Genomic DNA, 23,057 nt, shown 5'->3' with positions numbered 1-23,057 from the left:
ACATGTAGGTTATGTATGTCATGATTTACAAGCCGCGCTCATGGTGCATTCCCGGTCGTTTCGCTAGATTGAATGCACCAAAATTGGTATTGCGCGATGTGACTGTATGAAGAACATGAATAACAGGTGGTATCAGGAAAACTATGACATGCATGTCATGTATGTCATGACTTACATGCCACGCTCATGGTGCCTTCGCGGCCGTTTCGATAGCTTGATATACACCAAAACTGGTATTTCGCGATGTGACTGTATAATGAACATTAGTGACAGGTGGTGACATGAAAAACCATAATATGCATGTCATGTATGGCATGATTTACATGCTCTACTCATGGTGCGCGCGCTGCCATTTCCCTCCTTTGATATACACCAAAATTGGTATTGCGCGATGTGACTGTATGATGAACATAAATGAGAGGTCTTAACATGCGAATCATGTTATGCATGGCATGTACGGTATGATTTTGTCATGGTGCGCTTCCGGCCGTTTTGTTAACGTGATATACACCAAAATTGGTACGGCATGACACGAGTGCGTGATGAACATAAGCGACAGGTCATGCATTTATATACCAGAATATGCGTTTCATTGGCGTGGTGTACACTAGATTGTGCATGCATGCGTGCATGGCAAACATGCGATATATGGTGGACTAGATGCCATGGCATGAATGATTTCATTTGGCTCAAAGACAAACAAGGCGATGTATGCAGCTCTTTGCTGGCTGCTTCGCATTACATCGATTCCCACAATGCGTGGGATCTGCCGAATATTTTTGTCCTTAACTTTCTGTGTTCCTGTGTATCGGTTTTAACGCTGTTCTTACTACGGTAGAGAGAGGTGGATGACAGGTTACTACGCAACAATGAGTTATATATTGTGTGCTAGATGTCATGTATAGACGCGGTACGTTGAGGTGTATTCACATTAAACATGTTCTGCAGAGACGAGCGTATGAGCCTTTGTCACTTAGAAAGCTTATCAAATATGCATTTTTACAGCGTGTTTGCCATGACCAACGCTTCCCACGCGTCTAGAAACTTCTCCCCCGAAACGGGCCTGCAGTCTCGGCACTCTACGTCTCACTATAGGTGCCCTTCGCTCGGTCGCATATTGAGGGCACACGCAGCGAATGTCAAGCATAACGATTGAAGTGTGACGCACGCAACAGTCACGGTTCTTGCTCCCGTCCCGGGTGTATACGCTGCATGCAGCCGCAATCCATGACGTAACGCTTCTCGGTGTCTTCGCAGCGGTATAGTGGAAGCCGCTAGTCTAGTGAAAACAGTTTACGCTCATGAGGTTGTATATTTTTTGTCCCATGGCAGTAATGATCATGTCCCTCTTTTCTTCTGCGCAGTGGTGTAAATCCAGAAAGATCACAAGGGGGGACACACATCAGACAATGGCGGTCATTTGTTTTTATACATAAGGGTTGTATTTTTATTTGGACAAAAATTAAACCATGCTTTGAAATAAAATTAAAAAAAAAACGCGAGGCCTGCGCGGAAAGCGCAGCACAGTCACAGCGAAAGCTGGAAGAGCGGCATTTCTAGAGTACGTTGTAAACTCTCTTGGGGCTACTAATGCAAGTACACTAGCAAGGTACCCACTACGCCACCAATCATAATTTTTGTGAAGTTGGGAAGCACCTACTACGCCATTATTCGTCATTCTGCGGAGAAGCGAGGCACCAGCTACACATCTGTAAAGCATTAGGTGCACTTACAGATGTGTTAGGTTCCTCGCAAGTGCACTTCTATTGGTTGCTAAGAAAGCCCACAAGTCTCCCATCATGCGTATCCTCAGGGTCTCAATAAAGTTAATTCCCGCCCTCTCTCTCATCCTCAGGTTAACGTATGTTATTATACCCCTGTCACACGGCCCCCACCGAACTCCGTTTATCTCCGTTCCGCATTGAACTCCTTAATGAAGCTTAACCAGAATGGAGTTGTGGCCGTGCTACACGGCTCGGTGCAAGCTTTCGACGGTTGCCGCAAGGGGCAGAAACAGCGCTGCTGCGCTCGTCGAAACGTCCAAATTTTCGCCTGTGTACTCGCCTTTAAAGCAACAAAAACGTGCTTTTGTGTGTTGATGAAGTGCTCGGAATCACCATTGCTGTCACAGTGCTTGTGCGCGCTAAGGTCCCTATATTTATAAAGGTAGCGACAACTACACGCGCGCCCTCTCGAGGGGTCCAAGGAGCAGCGATAGCAGACGACGCGCCGCTCGCTCCCGTGCATATTGCGGGCGACTGCAACCGAACTCGGTGCTCGCTTGAACCGCTAAATTATTAATATTTCTGGCTTAAGATGCTCATCAGTTCTCAAACTACAGGGACAATAACTTTAACGAGCACGGAGCACGTTAAATATTGAAATAAAACGCGTGCATTTCCGAAGCAGGTTCCGAGCGGGTTCCCCACAGCAGCAGCCACGCAGGGCATTTATTTTTTTTTCTTTGCATATTTTGACATTCAGCGTAACTTGAAGAACAGGTGGTGTTTGGGTGAGTTAAAAGTGCTTGTTTTCTAGCTCGAATAAAATAGGCAGGTAGTCAGCGTACTGCTACTTTCGGAAACTTCATCGGGCACCTAGCGCTCTTGTATTGCGTAGCGCAAAATACGCGCTATTATTGGTTTGACTGTGTTTGTCAGTGTTCGGAAGTCTTTCCACGGTTACACGGTATTTTTAACTAAGCTTATTTTGTTTATAGTCTAAGAGATTTACTTAGGAGAAGTGGGGATATTCCTCATGTATTCCTCCCTTAGGAGAAGGACTGATATTCCTCAAATGCAGTTGCACTGCATTTGAGGAATATCAGCAACTTGAGTACCTTTCAAGATCTAGGAAATATAGCCTGCCCACTAGTGCCTCGCCCATTTTAATGTTTAACTGTTTTTAACAACGTGCATTTATCCAAAGCCGTCCCCCTTTTACTACCCCCGCTGCCTCCGTGTCCCGCAGATATAAAGGCACGTTGCAATGTTACCCAATGTCATTTCAAATAAATTTGGGGTATGTATACACGTACAGGCCCTAAAACCAGACTACAACAAGAAAAGCTGTGTTAGGTGGCTTTCTGTAGAGATGCAAGAGAACAGAAGAGTACCTATTGAAAAACTGGGTTTTATTGCATGAATTCATAACAAACTTTTTCTTTGGTAGTTTTTTTGTGAGCACTGATCCCCCCTCATTCGCTTGCAGGGTGGCTTCCGTTCCTTCTGCCTTGGCAAATCAGCAAAGATGTTCGGTGCGGCATATATGGTTTCACTTGTTTCCTCCCAGCGTCTTGCAATATTATTTATTCTAACATGTCAAAAGCATTCTGGTCCTCTAGGGAATACATCACGCGGAATGCTTCAATGAAGAAGTCTTAATCGATCTCGCACACAGCAGTGCGGCAAAACACGGCAAGGTGTGGCAAAAAACTAATCCCAAATGCTCATTTCCCTGTGAGCTTGTAATGTTGAAGCCACCTCGGCTGAGAAAAACAAAGGCAGCTTTATTGGGTTCCGAGCAATTTAATGTTAGAGATACGGGGTGTGACTCTACATTGACTACTGCGCACAAATCTACGGCATAAAGAATGCCGAAGCAATGATAGCCTTGCTGAGATAATGCTCACGCATATTCACGAACAAAAGCACGCCGGCCAGGCGAAAGGCTGCTTGAAGTTATAACCATTACAAAATAACTTACTTCGCATATCCGGGTGTTTTCTGTGGGCACAAATTTCTTGCGACTGATTTTGTTGGGCCTTCCTTCAGCATATATTTTTCTCACCGCGAGGAACAAAAAAAAAAAAAAGAAAAGCTTTTTTCTGTCCTCCGCGCGGGAGGCAACCGAAGGCATAGAGACCCGACATAGCACGTCACGCTCCAAACATTAAATTCAAACGCGGAATTCCTGCGTCCACTCAACTTCAGGTACATAAACGCTTCTAGATTGCAACAACAATGCGACAGAGGCGCGTGAAGTACTCTCTACTCGCTAAAATCACCCCACTCCACGCTTGAAAACACAGTGGTCCGTACCTATCGCCGGCACAGCGCTGCCGCCGCTGGACCCTTTGGGCGGGGCGCGAAGGCGAAAAGGTCACGTGTCGCCAACCGACCTATCGCAGGACGCGGCGGCTGGATCAAGACCTTTCGCTACTTTTGAAAGATAGAGGGACTTTAGTGCGCGCGCCTCACACGTACAGAAAGAAATATGGCGCGAAGCTTCACAGCGGCGGCTTGGCGAGGCGTTGGTGTGGAGAGTACAAGCGCTGATGTCCGAAAAAATAAAACTAAAACTGACACTACGGGGCGTGAAATGCTACGCAAAAAAAGAGCAACATTATAATTGAGCTCATTAGGACGATTTTGCTAGTGCGGTTTTCAGCGTAGCAGTAGCCGGCTGGAAACGAGAGTACTCCATTGAGCCCTAATGGTCATTACCGAACTCCCTCCACCAAAAGCTCCATTTAACTTTTTCAGCGAAATGGTGACCGTGTGACATGAACCTCCTCTCCCTCGAGGAAAAGACGAGGGAGTTAAACGGAGTTCACGAGTGCCCGTGTGACAGGGGTATTAAATAACGACCGGGCGTCACGGAATGCGAATTACGTAACTAGTGGATGGTTCAAAGCTTCCAACCCATTACAAAGGACTCAGCCATAATTCTTCGTTGCCATCAACCGTCGCGGATGGCCGCCTCCCACATGGCTATGCGCGACAGGCTTGGCCTGACGGTCCCGACGTGGGAGTCGCCCGCTGCGCGCTCGGGCGCGTCCCACAGGACCTCATTAAAGTTATTTCAATCAATCAATCAACCGTGGCATGAACAAAGTGAACATAATGCCTTACAGATGGTACCTCGCTTCTCCGCAGAATGACGAATAATGTCGTGGTAGGTGCTTCCCAACTTCACAAAAATTATTATTTGTGGCGTAGCGGGTACGCTAGTGTACTTGTATTAGTAGACACAACAGAGTTTATAACGGGCACTATAATTGCCGCTCTTCCAGCTTTCGCTGTGACTGTGCTGCGCTTTCCGCGCAGGCCTGGCGTTTATTTTTCTTATATCGTTTTTTTTTATTTCGCGCGATAGTGGTTACGGACACCGACGGCGACGCCAGAAACGGCCCTTGCTGTGATCTCATTACAGCTTTCGCTGTAAAACGAGCATGGGGTCCCAGCTCGAGCAATTTCATTGTTCTATTCAGTCTTCTTTGAACATAGTCGAGCGGCTTTTGCGATTTTTATAGTCTGACACAGCTGAGGGGTGTTGAACACAGATACACACTAAAAAATAATCAGCCTTTAAAGCAGTTGAATGCGCCATACTTAACTGTCAAGTAATTCAAATATGTTAAGGCAGCAGAAGTGTTGAAAGGCGGGCAAGTTGGTATAGGTTCATACTGAAACATTGGCAGCGCAAACTAACGGGACACAGAAGGGGAACACAAATAGGCGCAGACTGAAACTTGGATTTATTCACAGAAGATAATCTATACCAGGAAAACATGAAGGGAAAGGGAAATACATGCGGAAGCCTTTTTCATTAAAAGGAATATTGATAGTTGTGTCAGCTCACCTTCTATATCGCTTTTAGATTGTGAAATCTCGTTTATGGACGACACCTGATTATGGTGGATCCTTCCCTCATGTATTTCCCTTTCCCTTCATGTTTTCCTGGTATATATTATCTTCTGTGAATAAATCCAAGTTTCAGTCTGCGCCTGTTTGTGTTCCCCTTCTGTGTCCCGTTAGTTGGCTCTGCCAATATTTCAGTATGTTAAGGCAGGTAGCGCAAAGAGACACGGACACCAGCGAAGAATAAGTGCACAGGACAAGCGCCAACTTCAAACTTCTTCGCTTGTGTCCGTGTCTCTTTGCGCTACCTGCCTTAACATGAGCTCCCACAAACTAGCCCAGTTATCCGTCCTCGTAATTCAAATATATGATGTTCTAATGCTAAATCTCAAGGGGGGACACTTGCAAAGTGTGCCCCCCCCCCCCGCCGCCCAGCCTGAACACAAGAGGGGTAGGACCCCCCTGACCGCCCCATGATTTACGCCAATGCTTCTGCGCTCCAGAACACACCGTTGTCCGGAGGCAGGCGGCCACATTATTCCAGATAGCCTTTATCCTGTGCTGATGGCCTGCAACTCTAAAAAAAAAAAAAAAGATATTGCACCATTCGGGCGTCGGTCTCGTCTCGCAAGAATGATCGCCATTTATCTTGAGTGCGTTTCTCTGCTTTAAAGGGACCGACAACTGGCCAGAACGTGCGATTAGAACCTGGTAGAAACGAAAAAGACCGTAAGTTATAGTGACAGATTCAAGCATACTTCTCACGATTTGAGTAGTATTATATTTTAAGTTGCGTTTAAAGGCCCCAGGAAACCGGTATGTCGCGCAGCCTAGCGGTAGAGCCTTGATGCTAGCTCACTATGGAGTCGTTCCGTTTGCTTTTATGCGCACAAATTACATTAGCGCTCAAAATTAGAGCTTGCATGTTGTTCTTCCGTGCCCGCTCTATTCTGTCCCGCTTATACGAGGCAACAAGAGATGACACTGGGAAGCGGCGCCGCTTCTCAGCGCTGCTTCACGGCAGCTGGTGGAACGTACAGGGTCACGGCGCATGCGCGCGGAGTGAGAGCATGAGCAGCAATCCACAGAACACAAAAACGAAGCGCTGTCGCGCTCCCCCCTCCCCCGACCCCCTGTTTGCAGCATGTGTTGTGCGTACGACCTCATAGTCGGGGTAGACCGAGAAACTCTGACTATAAATGTTTCGCGGCGTTTCCCGCGTTATCATTCCGTGAATTGAGACTCTGACCGGTAATCTTTCCGTGGCACCTGAAGAAAACAGGTACCATAAAAATTGGCTGCCGGTCTCTTTGAAGCCGCATTGCCAGCAACACCAGGTCACGACCGGCGTGCGCGCTGTCAACGTGACAGAGCAGTATTTATAGGAAACAAGGCGACAGCCAAATTTCAAATAAAACAAACGTATACGCAGGCGAAGTAACAATTACTATCGCGACAAAAAAAAAGACTCCCCAAAAGGTGTAAGTTGTTTTTGGAGGAAAGCCCAGTTCACCAGTCTTACACGCTGTTATCACCGCTTGCGCTGTCAAAAAAAAAAAAACGCACGCAACGAAGTGAAAAAAATCAATTCCAGAAGTGTACATAGCTGGGTCAGTTGGTATGGATGCATGGAAGTAAGCAGCGCAACCAGCAAGACGACGCACACAGGAATGAATGACAAGAACAAGCGCTGACTTTCAACTAAGCGTTTCTTTTTAATTTGAAAGTCAGCTCTTGCTCTTCTCATTCCTTCCAGTGTGCGTCCTCTTGCTTTTCGCGCTGCCTACTTCCATGAAAGTAAAATCAATTGATCAAGCGAGACAGGGCAGAACGGACTGCATGGCAAAGCAGGCTCGGAGACAATTCACAACTGAGATCCCTCTTATATGAACCAATCGAGAGCTTATTTCCTCGTGATGTAACGTCAACGGACTGCTGGCGCCCCGAATTGTGACGAAAATATGGGAAACGCCAGGAGAGAACAACGTGTCTTGTTGCTTGTATTTTCAGAGGTTGTTTCTTTTAAAGCGGCACTGCTGCTTGTATTTTCTGTAATTTTGGGGGCTCTGCGTGTCAAAAGCACGATACGATAATGAGAGACGCCGTAGAGGAGGGCTCCGTAGATTTCGACCATATGCAGGGGTTCTTTAACGTGGACCCAAAGCTAGGTAAACGGGCTTCTAGCATTCCGCCTCCATCGAAATGCGGCCGCTGCAGCCGGGATTTGATCCCGCGACCTTCGCTTGCATTTTGTTCTCGCGCTTTTTCTGGTTTACGAAAAATCTTCGCTCCTATATAAAATGCAAGTGAAATAACTTTTTTACTGTGCATTCAAGAAACTACTCGAACTCTGCCTGAGTGTAACAGAAAAGATGAATGCACAAAAGCACTCAATGTACTTCAGATAATTCACGGCATGGCGTGAATAAACATCCAGAGGTGGTCACCCTTCAAAAGTGGTTGCGTCGTCGGCGCAGGTAACCGGCGCGTGCTGGCCGAGTTCCGGGTGACTCCAGGCTACGAGCAGTTGGGCTACCCTGACGGCATGACCATCGACGTCAACGACAAACTGTGGATTGCTTGCTTCTCAGCCGGCGCTGTGGTGCAGGTCGACCCTGAGACCGGTAAGTGATCTGTTGCAAATATACGAATGTTCTTTTAGTTCAGTGCTTCTTTCTCTGAAAGCACGAGCCTATGAGATAGATAGATAGATAGATAGATAGATAGATAGATAGATAGATAGATAGATAGATAGATAGATAGATAGATAGATAGATAGATAGATAGATAGATAGATAGATAGATAGATAGATAGATAGATAGATAGATAGATAGATAGATAGATAGATAGATAGATAGATAGATAAGACAGGGACGGAGGGGATTGTCCTGCCCTTTTCAGTTGCATTTCGGGCAAATGCGGCAGTCACCCGCATAATAAAGGGCCGATCGTCCATGCTACGGGAGAGGCGCGTTAATTAACGTTTGTAATTATAGAATTTCGGAAGTATGTTGAAATTGCTAAATTCACAGGGAGTGAACGATAAACGTTTGTTCGGAAGAAATAGCATGCGTGACCCCATTTTCGACGTGCATGACCGTCCAGGTACACGACAGGTGCGCTGTCTCTGCGCCATTAAAGAGGCCCCGTTCAGTCAAGATGTCATTGAGGCAAATTTTTTCTCTCGAGTCACCCGCATCGTGTATGTCGTACCTGATGCAAATAAAGTTCAAGTTGCGAATGCGTTGAGGAATGCCTTGGCTTTTACCAGTTAAGGGTTATCAAAAGCTTGCATCAAAGAGTTCGAGGTGATGTTAACCGCTACCTGCAGTGGTAGCTTGATTAGCAGGTAAGCTGTCGCGCTGCTCAGCTCGAGGACGCGGGCTCTATTCCAGTCCACGCCGGCCGCACTTGGATGAGTTGCGAAGTAAAAGAACACCGGTGTGCTTATATTTTAGTGCGCGTTAAATAGGTCCAGTTTGTTTAAATTAACTCGTTGTCCCCCGCTAGTACGTTTCTCATAATTTTATAATGGTTCTAGCACTTCCAACCTTAGAATATACATGCAATGTTAATTAACAACAATACACTTTTGAGCAGATCTTCGGGACGGATGTATCGAGAGCTACTCTGGTCGTAATGTTATTTCTGCTAAGCACATGCGTAGAACATGACGTATACACCCTGGTTTAAACTGTCGCGCTTGTAACCCAGCTTCGGTAAAAGCGGAAGTACCTTGCACTATTATCGCTTGAACATGCCAAATATCGATATATGCTCCTTGTGATAAAAATACCGAACCATAATGTGCATCAAGAAAAGATTTGGAATTTCAAGAGAATATCAGAGTACAGACGTATTCTGTAGCAGCACGCCAAATGAAGTCCTGGAACATTGACACTATACGAAGCCTGAACCGCATGGCCACCTTTGCGTAATGATGCATATGCAGTGTTTTTCGGTGACTCATACACTGATTGCTGCTGCAAGTGTTATACGTTGAGATGGGCCATCTAAATATATGACTTAAAAAGGTGATTTGTGTATTTTACTGAATATACGATTAGAGTTTTTTGTATGTGTGAACTTGGATAACGCCCTATTGCGCATGTCCTATTTATAAAGACATGTAATATGACTACTTTTCTGGGTGGACACTGTAGAACTCCGCCATGTTGCCAAATTCGCCATCTAGTCAGCTCCTATTGTTCCAGAGCACTTCCACGAGCTCTCTGATTGACTTAAAATTCCCTCATTACAGAATTGCACATTGAACAGAACATACTACTTCACGTTTGTATTTGACGATGGCGATATATATATATATATATATATATATATATATATATATATATATATATATATATATATATATATATATATATATATATATATATATGTATATATATATATATATATTCTGTTTTACTCACGTTTAACCCTTTCCTGATTTCAGCTAAAGTCCTCACCAAGATAAACTTTCCTGCCAAGTACACTACGTCATGCTGCTTCGGAGGCAAGAACTACGACACGCTCTACGTCACTTCCGCCAGTTTCCCGCCTGACGCCACAAACCCAGAAGACGGGCTGCTTTATCAAGTGACCGAGCTCGGGGTGAAAGGAAAAGCCGCGTTTGAATTCGCCGGCTAGCCTCCGACGCTGCGCCAAAACAAATTCAAAGGGGTACTGACACCTTTTTTCGAAGGCGAGTTTACTCGGCCATACAAATCTCCTGTATGCAGAGACGGCTCTGAGCAAGTGTGAAGCTCAGCAAATGCTGATAAGATATTTTATTTTTATATTAAAGTCATTTTTTTCCGTGGCACACCTACCGACATCGACACTAACTTGACCTCAGGCTACAGTACTAATTCTGGTGACTTCACGCAGCAGTCTGGCTAGTTGTGATGACGTCAGGTACCAAAACTTCCAAGATGGCCGCTTGTGCGTCACCAAAACATTCAAAATGGCTGCTTGGGCGTCACCAACCAAGCCACGGTGCGAAGCGGCCTTGGAATCGTCACGTGCGAGCACGTGACGAGAAGGTCATACCGTGTTGTGACGTCAGGGAACAGTAGGAACCCCGAAACTATCTTTTAAAAACATACTGTAACTACTTTTCCAGGGTGCACTCGCGCTTAGCACCACCTTTTCTGGCTCTTGAAGGCTTGGCTTTTCATTTGACGCAAAAGAAACAAGTTAAAAATTTTCCTGTCAGTACCCCTTTAACACAATGCAAATGGCGTAAATTCGCATCGAGGTACAGGCAGTGACATCCAAAAGCCGCGGGGCAGGTGGTGACACTTTGTAACTAGGTGCTGAATCATCCTGCTAAACGGTCTCCGAGATCGCACAACGCGTAGGTTTTAGCACGCATTGCCTGAATGTGGGAGGTCAAATTTAGCTATATAAGGCTAGGGAGGAAATAAAACACTTTGGAGCTTTTCTTTTTTTTTATCCTTCTTATGACGTGCACAACTCTGCCAGCTATATTAACGTAAAATATTTGTCGAGAGACGTGCCAGCAGTTACCCTGCTGGACGTATGACAAGGAAGATGGAAAAACGCTCACGATTTTTTTTTACTGGAAACTTGTTGTTGATATTAGCCAATTTTATTAGAATCTAGGACGTTCTCCTACATTTGGTGTGAGCCACGAATGAAGTAAAACGAAACAATCCTGGATAACATCGCACGCACTCTACCCTGACAGCTTAGAAGTCCTCATTTGTCCAGCTAATGGAACGCGTCTGCATGACGTCTCTGCGACGTGACGCCACCGCCCGTCGACAAGAGAAAGCTAGGGGAAACAAGGAGAATTTGTTTAACTTATTATTGTTCAAATCTATGAAAACATCAACGCGGCTTGCATTAAGCGCCTATAAAAAGCGTCTACTTGCGGACCGACGACCATACCAGTGAGATCCGAGCATGGCGCTCAGCCGCCATCTTGTTTGAATAACGATGTAGCCTGCATCGCATTTGTATCCGATGCTGTCTTCACGAAGCATTATATTTTTCCGGCTACGTGAGAATTGGAATGAGACTCAAGATGGCCGCTATCCGCTTATCTGTCTATTTACCCTTCAACGGTGAGTATTGGAACACACCCTCAACGAAAAATAAAGTTATAATGACATACAAAAATGCTCATGAGTGTTCGTGCAAACATTCACAAACAGTCCATGGAAAATAACAGAAGCAACCACAGTTTAAAAAGAAATCAGCGCCATATAAGCTTTACTACAGTAACGAAACACGACTAGTCATCTGTCCTTACTAGTGTGTCCTTACTATAGTGCTTACTTATCCGTGTTTATATTGCGCAGCTTTTTAAATGTGGAGAATTTCTTAGCGAACCTTTGGCACTTTGAGCGTTTCTATCTACGTATCTATCTATCTATCTAGCCGCCTACGTCCGGGTGGTCTCATGATCGCCTCCTTAACTTCGTGTAGAACAAAATTGGCATGGGAGGGTAAGAGGATTTGCCGAATATGACTGTCGGGTCACGAAATGAATAACGCGAAACTTCTGTCGCGTACGTCGTCAAACCCTTTCCTCCAGACACGTGTGGTACATACCCGTTTACCACGGGCCGCGGTGTACGGGTATGCGCCACAGGTGATTGACAGTTTATACCTACCCAGGAACGCGAGAACGTTAAGAAAAACTGACACCGGCAGCATTGACCCGACCAATGGAAAGAATGAAAATTAGGCTCCCAGCAGGAATCGAACCCAAGCATTCTGCGTGGCAATCGGGTATTCTACCACAGAACCACGCCAGGTCTATAAACTGGTTTGGAAAAACGGCCAATGCATGTGTAATATCGGTGCAGCGTCAATTGTGGTTATGCCGCTGGTTATATAATTTTGCAAGAAAGCAGTAAACACTAGATGATACTCCTACGATGTGTACTCCTACGATACAGGCGTCATATCAGATTAACGTCTGTTGTTCCTTTGTTTCCTCCACTGTTATAGCAGTTTAATAAAGATTACATTTGTATTCCTATGATCAGCAAGCTATATTGAAGCATTGCTCGACCCCGGAGGAATACATTAACCAAAGTTACGTATAATATTCACAGCATCGCACCGTAAAGTGCACTTAGTCCGCCAGAACGACGCAGTGTCCTCTTCATTTCTTACGAGGCTGGGTGGTGGCCTCATGCTGACCGAGGATGATGCCAGATTGACTGACAGCCGCTTTGTAGACTAGGCTACGTAGGCCACATACGACCAGGTAGTCTACGAATTCGACAAGCACCACCCACTGATGTTGTTCTACGTAGCACTATCCAGACCTACCAGCCTCGACGGCCTATACGTCACTAACGCGAAGGGTGACTTCAGGTTCCGACATATCGCCGGCTCTATCGACAGACAATCAACACAGCTATGAAAGGTGACACTAAGAATAAAAATCCACCATCTACGTCTGCGATTCGAACCCGGGCCTTTAGAGTGAGAAGCGGGCATTCTACCCCTCCGCCACTTTGGCGGAACCGCGCGCATAAAGTCCCTAGATTTTTCCTTTTTAAAGAACAGGGAAATATCTAGGGACTTTACGCGCGCAATTCTTAAACGACGACACATTGCAGACTACCGATCGCAGCGCCGCAGGTGGATTGACCTTGTTCTGGCTTCACTTTCTGTACATTGGTGCTGCGGCCGTTCCGAGCACTCTCCTGTTCTATTAGAGTGACCTAGAATAGGGGGAGTGTCCAAAGCGCCGGCTCCCGCGTGGCCCTTTTGCCGTGAACTCCCGCGCCGCGCCGCTGCTGCGCCGGACCCGTGGGCTTTCCGCGCTCGGGAAGCGCGCGGAAAGCGAGGGGCGTCTGCTACGCGCTGTAGTTTTTTGCGCCGTGTTTCCACACAGGGTACTTGAAGTGCACTTAACTTTTATGATGCGGTGCGGAATGGAGCTTATCCATCTTTAAGCGTTGTGTTAATGATGGGGCAACAACAGAATGCAAAAAATCATGTGTCAAGTGGCATCAGCGTAGCCTAGTTGCGGTTACAGAGTTCGATAACGTTGGTGCGTGTGTAAAAACGCGCCAAACGGACCACGCACAAGCAAAGAACGAAAAAAAAAAAACCCTATTCGCACGATTAATCGGGCAATAGCATCACGCATGCACGAATTAAGAGTAATAAAAAAAAGTAAATTGCACGCGCAGTCAGCTGAAATACTTGCGCGCAGTGACCGCTTCACACTACGAGCTTTTTACTCATGGTCGCCACTGGTTTGCCAGCCATATGCACGCCGCTTTATTCGACAATTAATTAGCCTCCACTGGCACTTTATTATGGACAGAGCACACCGGGAAGACGCAAGGGAAACAAAAAAAAGAAAAAAAAGGAGTAGAGACGGCCATACGACCGCAATGCTGTTGTCTTATTTTTGCTTCTGAGGTATCGTACAACAAGGCTCACCGTGCGCAAACATTTGAAAGAAAAGCAATGCCAGGTAAACTAACCTTATTCCACCAAGTTTTTGCATAAAAGGTGTAATATAGAAAATCCTTTACAAATATCCAGCAGGGGCGTAGCCAAGGGGGGGGGGGGTTGAGGGGGCTCAAACCCCCCCCCCCCCGAAATTTTTCAATTTTGCTTGCGTATATAGGCACGCACACATACAAACGCACGCACGAACATACATAAAGTATGGTTGAACCCCCCCCCCCCCCCCCCGAAAAAAATTTCTGGCTACGCCCCTGATATCCAGATATCATGAAACAAAGTTACAAATGCCCCCATTCTTGCTGTACAAGCTGCCGAAACGAAAATACGGTAAGAAATTGAGAAATAGAAGCGTAATATCTCAATCACTTCAGAAAATTGTTCAAATGCAGAGATACATTTTGTACCTAGCCGCATGTTGCAATGGATCGCTGAACATCAGTATGAAGCCTTCGCGCGAGATGCGTGCATTGCTTCAAGCCGTCACGATACGAAATGAAAACAGTTTCAAACAACTCATTCTCAACTTCAGATGTTATCACGGTTCTTGGAGGTTAGCCTTCGCCCGGTTCAGAGACTACAAAAAGATGTGGGCGAGTAGTTACATAAAATACAACTGTTTCCGCGGCAGTTGAGTGCGCGCCGAAAGGGCACCCGACCGCAATTTCCCGCTTTTTCCTGATGACCTCAATATAGCGTCCACCACAATTTCGTGCTGAAGCTCCGGAGTACTTAAATAGCGAGTCTGCTTATCTCTTGAATAATATAAAGAGGTGACCAGACGGGTAAAGCAAGCCTCTTTTGTCCCGCAGACGCGTGCAATCAGCTGCTCTGAACTGAGAATCACGTTTGTTTTCAGGCGATCGCTCGTAACGTGAAGTGAGGCTCGTAACGTGAAGTGAGGATGTTGCACTGTTATCGTTTCATTTTCTTTGGTTTGTCTTTTCTTAAGGCTAAAGCCTCAGATGTCTCATCAAGCACGAAAATTGACCGTCGGCGTCCCGCGTAGTCAACACGAGTGATGCACAAAATCATCACGCGATGACGTCGACAGAACTTGTGACGTCACTATGACGTCATTCAACGTGACGTCATATGATGTCGCCATCACATGACATGGTCGCTTTGCATTGCCTCCGTGATCGTTCTGCACCTCACCTGCTTTTACATTGCCTCCGTGATCGGGGGCCGATCACGAAGGCAATGTAAAAGCAGGTGAGGTGCAGAAAGCTTGCAATGCCTTCGATCCTGTCGGCAGTCCGAAACCACGTTATGTGCAGAAAGCTTTCAGACGGGCGAGGGAGGTTCAATGCATCGACTGACGAAAAAGATGGCTTTCGTTTTCGAGTCATCTCAGGCGAATGCATAAGGGGGCCACGTTTTTTTTTTTTCATGTATTTTTTTGGCATACATTTTACCTATGCGGTCAGTTCTTCAAAATGTATGGGTAACTCTAACATGTTGAAATCGATATTGGTGACCATCAAGTTTTTTATAACCTGACGGAAACAAATCGTCAGACCACACATCGTCAGAATTATTTCTGGCTACAGAAAGCGGGTTTGCGCGCCACACACCATATTATTATTGTTAGTCGTTACGCAGATGGCAAGCATGTCAAGTTAGTGATCCCATGACCTATTGGTCGTGTTGGGCATACGCACATTCGTGCCTCTCCGTGCCAATTTTCGTGTATACCAAGTCAACGAGACGCAAGTTACGCGAGTAATTTTTTACTTTTGGTACCGCGGCCAAGCCGACTGACACATCCGGCTTCGCATGAAATGGCTTGAAACAACAGAGCGCTGGAGGCAGCCTTGTAAAACAAATCGAATGCACGAAATAAAAGATAGGATATGAAGGGTGCAAACGCGTTAGCATGCATGAGCTAGTTAATACGTGAATATGTGCTACGTTCTCCTGGTTATCTCCAGTTTATTCTCTCCTGCAGCAAGTTTACGTTCGCCATTCCACACGAAAGTAAGTTAAGCGCCTTTTCTCACGATAAAGTGCGCGCAGGATGCGTTCCTCAAATAGCCACGAAAGTGTGGACCAATGCGGTGACAAACCATCCTATATACAAAATCCCCGTTTCACAACACACAAACTAACAAACGCGTTCTCTGTGTGATTAGTCGCTGCAGTATTATGTTGCAGTGACGCAGAATTAAATATTGCCAAAATTTCCGCAACTTTAGCTAATAGCGGCCAAAATATCACGCGCGTAGCAGACGCTCGCCGCTTTGACGCGGCTTGCGCCGCGGAGAAAGCCCACGGGTCCGGCATGGTAGCGCCGCTGCGCGGGAGTTCACCGCAAAAGGCCCTCGCTCCTCCCATGTATTCGCGCGGCGCTTTGGACACTCCCCCTATTCTAGGTCACTCTAGTTCTATTCTCGGCGACAACTTTTCTTGGCACCGCAGCACCGCTGTGGAAGCTACAGAGCCAAAGTGCCTGCATGCGCGCCCGCCAAGAATTAGTACCTATATTTATTTTCTAATTCGAAAAGTTACCTAGCTCGAATAAATAAAAACTTCTTCATTATAAAAAGAGGACGAGTATGGGAAGGCATTCGTGAAAAAATGTTATTGTAAACTTCAAGTTTGTTTCTGTCTTTATTTCTTGGACAGCACCACGTTTTCCTCACGCCTGCACCACATTTTCCTCACGCCTGCTCTCTCAGAGTCTCAGTAAACATGGCGTTCTCGATGCCGCATGAACCGTTGGCCTGAACCGTGTGCGGCCGCAAACTCGCCGTTTCGTTCTCCGAAGAAGCTGTAATGTGACAGAAAGTGGCTATCAAACCAGACCACGCAAGTTATCTGCATTGTCATCGCTGGAGTGAGGCGCCGTCAGCGTGACTTGTCTGCAAATGCAGTGCCCGACTGTCGCCGAGCTCACCGGAGTGAGTGATAACGAACAGTCAAGCGTATCAAGGCTGAAGCTCTGCGGGCCCCACTTGCCTCCCCGAAGCGCAAGAAATTGAATTTTTCGGGCCGAACTGAGAAGCGCATCACCGGCAAGAAGCGGCTGCTGCGCTATTACACGTTTGCGTTGGCAGCATTGCGGCGCAAAGTGGACAGCTACTTCATGCGCAATGAAATACCTACGGCCGAGAAACTACGCAACGACGTGATTAGCGACCCTGACATGGACATGCCGACCATCAGCACTCGTACGATCCAAAGAATGCTGAACGACTTGGGGTTCGCCTTCCGAAAAAAAAACAACAAGGAATTCCGCGTTGCTAGAGAGAGACGACATCGTTGCTTGGCGTCGAAAGTATCTCCGGACCATCCGAGAAATGCAGAGGCAGCGGCGGTAAGTTCTTACGTTCTTTTTATTTCTGCAAACTTTCTGTTCACTACGCGTGATTGTTGGTAAAAAAGTTGACGCGAATGGTGAGCATGCGTGTTGGCCAACTGGTTAGCGAAAACGATAGGTGTGCTTTGCATTTGTGATCGCCAAACGTGTGCTATTGACGTCAGTGATCGAACGCCTTACATAATACTGGCTTCAGTCGCAGCGAAATTCCCCATTAAGATATGGTGGCTGTTCATGTTTGCGCTTGTACGGTAAATAATAGTATTCGCCGAGGATTCCGTTGCATGTGGTGTAGGTTTAACTCAGCGTTGTGTATTGCAGCATTTGCCGTGGCATCGTTTGAGAAGATTTACTGCCGTTTTTCCGCGTAGGAGCTGGTGATGGCCCTCTTAATTGTAGATTTTATTGAGCGAATACGCTGCGCACGTAATTGGGGATTGGGGACGTGATTGCATCAGCTTTGATATACAGCCTGCAGGGGCGTAGGCAGAATTTTTTTACACCACTTTCGTCTGAGCTTGGGGCCCGGTCGGACTATGTGGTCGAGTGTCATTTTCTGCTCTGTATTCCGTGGAAGAAAGAAAATTTCGGGGGGGGGGGGGGGGCGCAGGCCTGGAGTGCCGCCCTTTAGCTACGCTTCTGGCAGCCTGAAACAAGTTTTCTGTCACAGAGAGTTTTGCCAGCTTATGTATGTTATATGTATTCACATAGGTTTTGTTAGTGCACTTTTCTTGCCCTTAAACAGAGGCAGAACCTCGGATGAAGGCTGTCTGCTTTGTTAATGGGCTCTTGCCAGGGAAAGTGCGCTGTTAACAATAAGACTGCTTTCTATTTTACAGGACCATCTACTACCTTGATGAGACCTGGGTAAACGCCGGCTATACAAAGGGGAGAGTTTGGACAGACACCAGCGTGTTGACTTGGAAAGACGCATTTCGTCAAGGGGGGGGGGGGGTGATTCTTAAAAGGAAGAAGGAAATGAAAATGGAAATTAGGTGTGGAGTGCACGATATCTGTCTCTCAGGTGAGGGCACCTCTCAACTGGCTTCCGTGCACCCAGCGGTAAAGGAGGACGCCTAATCGTTTTACATGCTGGAAGTGCAGAAGGCTTTGTTGATGGAGCCGCCCTAGTTTTCCGTGCCAAGAAGGGCACTGGTGGTCACCACACAGAAATGGATGCTTCGCGTTTCCAGAAATGGTTTGTTGAACAGCTGCTACCGAACATCAAGCCACGCAGTGTGATCGTGATAGATAACGCGTCGTATCACAGTGCTCAGGTTAAGAAGCTACCAAACTCATCATCCAGAAAAGCGGAAATCCAGTCCTGGTTGGTATAGAAAAATATTCCTTTTTCGGATGACCAACTGAAAAGTGAACTGCTGCAGCTGTTAAGCAGAATAAGCATCCTTTCCTTGCTTACCAGGTTAACAAACTAGCAAGTGCTGCCGGGCATGAGGTTGTGCGCTTGCCTCCTTACCACTGCGAGCTAAATGCTATAGAGCTTGTATGAAGCTAAGTCAAATGCTATGTTGCTTCAAGGAACACAGACTTCAAGATTGAATCTGTCAAGAAGCTGCTGCAGGAAGGAATCGCAAGTGTGACCCAACAGAACTGGCTCCATGACTGCACTCACTTGATGAGGATGAGGCATGGGAACGTGATGACATTATAGACAGCCAAACAGAAAGTCTCATTAAGGTTGAGGGCTGGGCTAGTTGGTGACTGATCATTATGCCTATGTGGTTAGGTAGCGCACTTTGGACGGGGACAAAAGAAACAGTAAGGACATGAAACAGGAAGGAACATGAGTAGCGAGTGTCGTGTCCTTCCTGTTTCTTTTGTCCCCGTCCAAAGTGCGCTACCTAACCATATAGGTATAATGAGAAAGTCTCATCATTTCTTTGTGCACAGAATGAATGAATGAATGAATGAATGAATGAATGAATGAATGAATGAATGAAAAACTTTATTGGTGGAAAGAAATCTCCCGGCGAAGGTGGAGCCCTCAGTCCAGGGCCCATGTGGCCTTTGCCATCTTGCGAGCTCTGTCGATCAGCTTGAGCTGTTCTTCAGGCTTCGAGCAGGACAGCGCAGCCTCCCACTGCTCCGGTGTTGGTGTGTTGACTCGAGTTCTTCAGATGAGCCGAGCTGCTTCGACATGAGTGGAATTGATGAACTGCCGTGACATCTCCATGTGTGCCTTGCCAATGCTTCGAGCAAATGATTGCACGTGTACCTAACCAGAAACTGTGATATTGTTTTTGAGGACTGTCGGTCACTGCTGTTTCTTTACATTTTGATCGTTTATTCACTTCATTGTGATTTTATCTGCTGATCTCTTTTGTTGCACTTCGTGCATGTTCTGATTACGTTATCGTGATGTGATAATGACTGCTGGGATTTTGTGTGCCAAAACCACGTTGTGATTATGAGGCATGCTATGCTTGAGGCTGTACAGATTTTGATCTCTGGGCGTTGTTTAATGTGCACCCAAGTATAGGTACACGGACATCTGGCATTTCACGTTCATTGAAATGCGACACGCTCAAACATGAGTCTTTTGTGTCAGCAGCCACGTACTGTAAGCACTGTACCGTCACTGTGGCTGGCATGTGATTATCTTGGTCGTGAATGTTAACATTATATGCTGCATCAGCGAGAACCACATTGCTTAGTTGGGACTTGAAATGATCAAAATAAGGTTCCCTTTTCTTTCTGATCTCATGTCAATGGCGCTTGCTGCCTTGTTTCATTTCTGTCGCACTCGGACCTGAAATTGTAATACCACTACTCATTTTTGTGTTTCATTTACTCATTTACTGAGTTATTCTACCCTGGCTTTCCTTGTTACCAATGTGTTCCTACTCTTGCCTGTTTAGATTTATTAGAAATGGTTATTCTGCCGAGCAATACCAGCGACCATTGTGATAATTCTGATCATCAGTGGAGCATCTCCTTATAGAATGCCCGAAATATGAAGAACAGCGTGTTCGACTTATTGACCTACTCAAGAGACTTGACAAACGACCACTCTCAATTTGCAAGGTTTGGACCATGGCCAAATCCTGACAATAAAAGATGGGCTATGAGCGCTCTTTTGGATTTTTTTATTTGATGCAGACTTACGACCGCCATGATTCTTTACTTTCATAGCACTACATTATTGAGAATACTGTCTAGTCATGTCATATATCCTTCTATGGGAGACTGGCTGTGTGGACTGCATCCGAGGTGTTATGCGACACAACCCTCCTTGTGCTAGACTCTGCACTTGGACTGTGCAAGTGCGAAATTGTACGACGCATGTTGCATATGTGCATAGTTCAGCTGATTGTTTTTCTTTTTCTATTTTTTGTTTCTTTTCATTTTTCTTGTTATGGCCTCTTTCTTGTTCTTGGTGAGACAGCCGGCTCTAATATAGCCTACCTTTTGGTGTTATTTTCTTTTCTATTTAAATAAAAAAAAGTTTGAGCTTGAGTGCGTGGTCGAGAAAAGGTTTAGGTAGTCCGGATGAGGGAAATTTCGTAAGTCTGAGTCACAGTGAGCTCTCTGAGCAAAATACATTTGAGTAAGTGAGCTCCAGTTTTTTTTTTCTTTCTTTTTGCCGACCTATGGTAACAAGTGCGAAATCTCAGTTGCCATGCATTTCCAGCTGAACGTTGTTATCATAGGTGGAGAGTTTTCATTTTCCCGGAGGGGGCGGGGGCCCGACTTGCTAGCTCTTCCACATTTCTCTCTCTCTCTCTCACCACACACACACACGCACACACACACACACACACACGCACGCACACACACACACACACACACACACACACACACACACATATATATATATATATATATATATATATATATATATATATATATATAGCGCCGCTTGGGCGCGCGTCTATTTCATATTTGGCATGTTTCGCGCACTTCTGTTTTTTCTCGGAAAAATCAACCAGGCAGATTTCAGCAAAAATACATGCTTGATTCTGGGGTTATTTGACGTGGGGTACAATGTAATGTTAATATTTTACCGGTTCGAGCAAGAATAAATAAAGTTGGCTAATTAAAGCTAATTAATTAGCGCTTAGTCATGAAAAAATACAGGTTGTATGTACACACGACTACCGCTAATATACAACAGGTAGAGCTTTCCTAGAGCACATTTTCTTCTTAAATCTTATTCTAAGTTAGCTGGGACAGCCGGTGTATATAAAGATAGAGACCGACTTTCAAATTAAATAATTCAATACAACTAGTCGCTTAGCTTCCGACACTGAGATGTCATTATGAATATCTCTAGCGGAGACTTCAGATTTATTTTTCAATTTACACATGGACATCGGTCGACCTCGTAACGCTTGGCTCATAGCGAAGAAGGCTGCATAGGCTGCTACTCGCTGACTGCATCGCATCAAATTGATTCCCGCAATGAGTGGGATCTCCCGAATTTTTTACTGACATGCTATACTTCGTTAAAACATGCACCAAACTGGAGAGAGTAGGCTAATGCTGGCACAGGAAGCTTTAACTATGTCATTGAATTCAAGTTAAGATGACCAAAAATAATTCTCACAAGGCAGAAAATACAATTTGCTACCATTACACCTTGTGCGAAGCTGGGGTTACGACTTCTTCCGCCAGAGGTTGTTTTCTGGACGAGTATTTGAGTGCCCTTCGGTCACAGATCTGGTAGTAAAACCCTCTGCTGATAAATAAAAAATGCGTACCGTCTTTTCTCGGCACTTTTTAGGCAGGCATGTCGAAAGGTACCCATTTGTAGACAACCGAGAAATTGCCCTTTTTTCATTGGAGAGCAAGTGTGTGCGAAAGCATTAACTGACTGACTGTGTCGGATTGCCCTGTATTCTTATTAGTATTTTTGTGTTAGGAAAACCGGTCGCTAAGCGGTTCAAGACTTTTTAACTTGTCATTGCTTAAATGATCACTTCAATTGTTCATCAACACAACATATTCTGCACAGAAAATTCGTTTGAGGGAAATTTTGCAGTGAATGTTTGTCTTGTCAATGAACCATGATCCAAATTTTAAAAGACCGAAATGAAAAAAACGGTGAGCATAAACAGCCCCTTGTGCATTAGCTGCCTGACAGGACGGCCAAAAGTCCGTTGTCAATGGTTGGGGACCTAAGCCAAGCTCTTAACAAAATATCCTGGGCCGGCGCCAGGGTGGGGCTCTGCCCCCCCATGAAGCAGTCGGGGGGGTGGGGGGGGGGCAAGCCCCCCAGCTCCCCCGTACTCTCCGCGTTTGGTTGTTATGGTTATGTTCTGTGTCATGACTCACGCGTGTAAAATGTCATGTTGACATCGAGTGCCAGCAAAAGGTTGTAATGGTTATCATGTTCTATGTCGCAAGTGAATTAATGTTATGAATGTCAGCAAAAAGTTGTTATGGTTATCACGTTCTGTGAGACGCTGCGGCCGCCGAGGTGAGCGGACGCGTTCACATCGGCTCCGTCTTTTGCGAATGTTTCCGCGGCTTTTTTGGTCACTGTGTGGTGCAAACTTGACATCATCGGATCCGTGAAGACGAGAGGATTCGGCGGATACTTGACTTTGAGGTGGGCCACCCTTTTTTGGAATTTATTTGGACTTTTGTGCTCGCGCCGCGTTGGCCGGGAGCTGGCCCAGCGTCTGGTAGCCCTATACGTGGAGGGACGCGCGCGTCCGGCATG

The 23,057-nt window shown here is 45.9% G+C and overlaps 1 protein-coding gene across 1 annotated transcript in view; it reads left to right on the top strand.

Moving 5' to 3' along the window:
• Nucleotides 1-23,057, top strand: part of LOC125756166 (uncharacterized) — a 119,197-nt gene that overhangs the window by 9,151 nt on the left and 86,989 nt on the right. Inside the window, exons 4-5 of the mRNA XM_049420204.1 lie at nucleotides 8,060-8,206; nucleotides 10,040-10,232. Coding sequence (XP_049276161.1) covers nucleotides 8,060-8,206; nucleotides 10,040-10,232 — 340 coding nt within the window. The remainder of the gene's footprint in view (nucleotides 1-8,059; nucleotides 8,207-10,039; nucleotides 10,233-23,057) is intronic.

This window comes from Rhipicephalus sanguineus, chromosome 10 (assembly GCF_013339695.2).
Source record: "Rhipicephalus sanguineus isolate Rsan-2018 chromosome 10, BIME_Rsan_1.4, whole genome shotgun sequence".
Lineage (NCBI taxonomy): Eukaryota > Metazoa > Arthropoda > Arachnida > Ixodida > Ixodidae > Rhipicephalus > Rhipicephalus sanguineus.
This window is presented reverse-complemented; position numbering and strand designations above follow the sequence as displayed.